Source organism: Nannospalax galili, unplaced genomic scaffold (assembly GCF_000622305.1).
Source record: "Nannospalax galili isolate Female #2095 unplaced genomic scaffold, S.galili_v1.0 scaffold6493, whole genome shotgun sequence".
Lineage (NCBI taxonomy): Eukaryota > Metazoa > Chordata > Mammalia > Rodentia > Spalacidae > Nannospalax > Nannospalax galili.
This window is the reverse complement of record NW_008333467.1, coordinates 29,201-31,138: the sequence shown is the minus strand read 5'-3', so window position 1 is coordinate 31,138 and position 1,938 is coordinate 29,201. Positions and strand designations below refer to the sequence as shown.

The window sequence follows — 1,938 nt, the reverse complement described above, 5'->3', positions numbered from 1 at the left end:
TTGTTTTTGCTCCTAGTACTTGCTAATAACTATCTGATGGCTTCAATTGAAGGCCTGTGTGATAAACAGCAGTTAAATAAGAAGAGGATACAAATAGAAGTTGCTGGATCCTGAAAAGCCTCGATAAAATGCAATTGGACATCTAAATTAAGAAAGGCATGTGAGTGTTCCCCGATGCACAAGAGTCAGTGTTTCTGGCTCTTATGCAAGGCAATATGAAAAGCAATAAAAATACCCATTTTGACAAGTGGTTCTATAACAGCAGAGCATCTTACCCTAATGCCCATCAGTATTGCGTGCTAAGAGAGTATAGCCTTTCCTAGGCAGAAACCACACATATTTTGAGCCCCAGGTATTGATTCCTTCAAGAGACCTATTCCATCTGCTACAGTGTTGCATGTCCTAGCTGTATATAACCAATCAAGGTTCAGCAACTGATCCACAACCTATCACTGAAGGCCTGTTTATGACTTAAAGCAAAGCAGTAGACTTTAACCATGGAAATGGAGAGGTACTTTTTCATTAGTAAATTGCATTTTTGCAGGAGAGGATTAGTGATGGACCACACCTACACTCATCTGTAACTACTGGGTTACTAGTGGATCCCATCAGCTCTAAGAGGACAGGAAAAGCACATTCTCATTTTTGGTTCCCCAAATTAGATTAGAGCAGATTGCTAAAAAAATGTGATCAATAATTACTGAAATAAATATTGATGAATAAATAATACCTCTTTATATCTATATTGCACTTACCAAATCATGTTTTCACAGTTACCACAAGTTCCACTTACAAAATGACTACAAGAAATGTAACCACAGTGAGTGGCTTCCTCCTCCTGGGGTTCTCTGACACCCGTGAGCTGCAGATCCTACATGCTTTGCTCTTCTTAGTGATGTACCTGTGGGGCTTGGCAGGGAACTTTGTCATCATCACCATCACAACGCTGGACCCACAGCTCCAATCTCTAATGTTCTACTTCCTGAAGCACCTTTCCCTTCTTGACCTTTCTTCCCTGTCTGTAACTGTCCCCCAGTCTATTCACAATTCCCTGAATGGCAGTGGCTGCATTTCCTATGTGCAGTGTGCACTACAGGTTTTCTTCTTCACATATTTGAGCTGGGTTGAGTTAGCCATCCTCACAGTGATGTCCTATGACCGCTATGTGGCCATCTGCCTCCCACTGCACTATGAGGTCATCATGAGTCCCAGAACCTGTAGGTGGACTGTGACAGCTGTGTGGATAAGTGGAAGCTTCTCAGGAACCTTGTACACAGCAACCACATTCTCAATCAGATTCTGCAAAGCCAAAATAATTCATCAGTTCTTCTGTGATGTCCCCCAATTGCTCAAGCTCTCCTGCTCCAATGACTACCTTGGAGTGATTGATGTGGTTGCTTTCGTGACTGCTGTGTCATTTGCCTGCTTCATCGCCATCACCCTCTCCTATGTCCAGATATTCTCCACAGTCCTCAGAATGCCCTCTTCTGAAGGTCGGTCTAAGGTCTTCTCCACCTGTCTGCCCCACCTCTATGTGGTTTCTTTTTTTCTGTTTACAGGTGTCTGTGCATACCTAAAGCCACTTTCAGACTCAACAACTGCTCTAGACCTCATGCTCCCTTTTTTTTACACAGTACTATCCCCAACACTCAACCCTGTTATCTACAGTCTGAGGAATGAGGCCATGAAAAGAGCTGTAAGGAAGCTATGGTTGGATACAGAATTTACTGGTTGAAATCATTTTTGTCTTGTTAATAGTTGCCCAAGTATACACAGGAATGATTTTAGTCATTATGATTACTTCAGCTTGTAATATCCATGCAGTGTAATGCTTTGTTACAGAAGATAAATTGTTTAACCATTGTTCTTATGGAAGTTCTTAATTTTATATCATCTTATTTTGCAATTAAAACCATTCTTGTGGCAGAAGAGATGGCT

The 1,938-nt window shown here is 41.6% G+C and overlaps 1 protein-coding gene across 1 annotated transcript; it reads left to right on the top strand.

The window, feature by feature from the left end:
* The first annotated feature begins 796 nt into the window (after positions 1-796).
* On the top strand, positions 797-1,735 carry LOC103730101 (olfactory receptor 14J1-like). Its single transcript, XM_008828283.1, has one exon. It carries the CDS (start codon positions 797-799, stop codon positions 1,733-1,735), a length of 939 nt encoding a protein of 312 aa, XP_008826505.1.
* The last annotated feature ends 203 nt before the right edge of the window (positions 1,736-1,938 follow it).

Coding starts and splice junctions, on each gene's coding strand:
- LOC103730101 (XM_008828283.1), top strand. CDS start 797: ATGACTACAAGAAATGTAACCACAGTGAGTGGCTTCCTCCTCCTGGGG.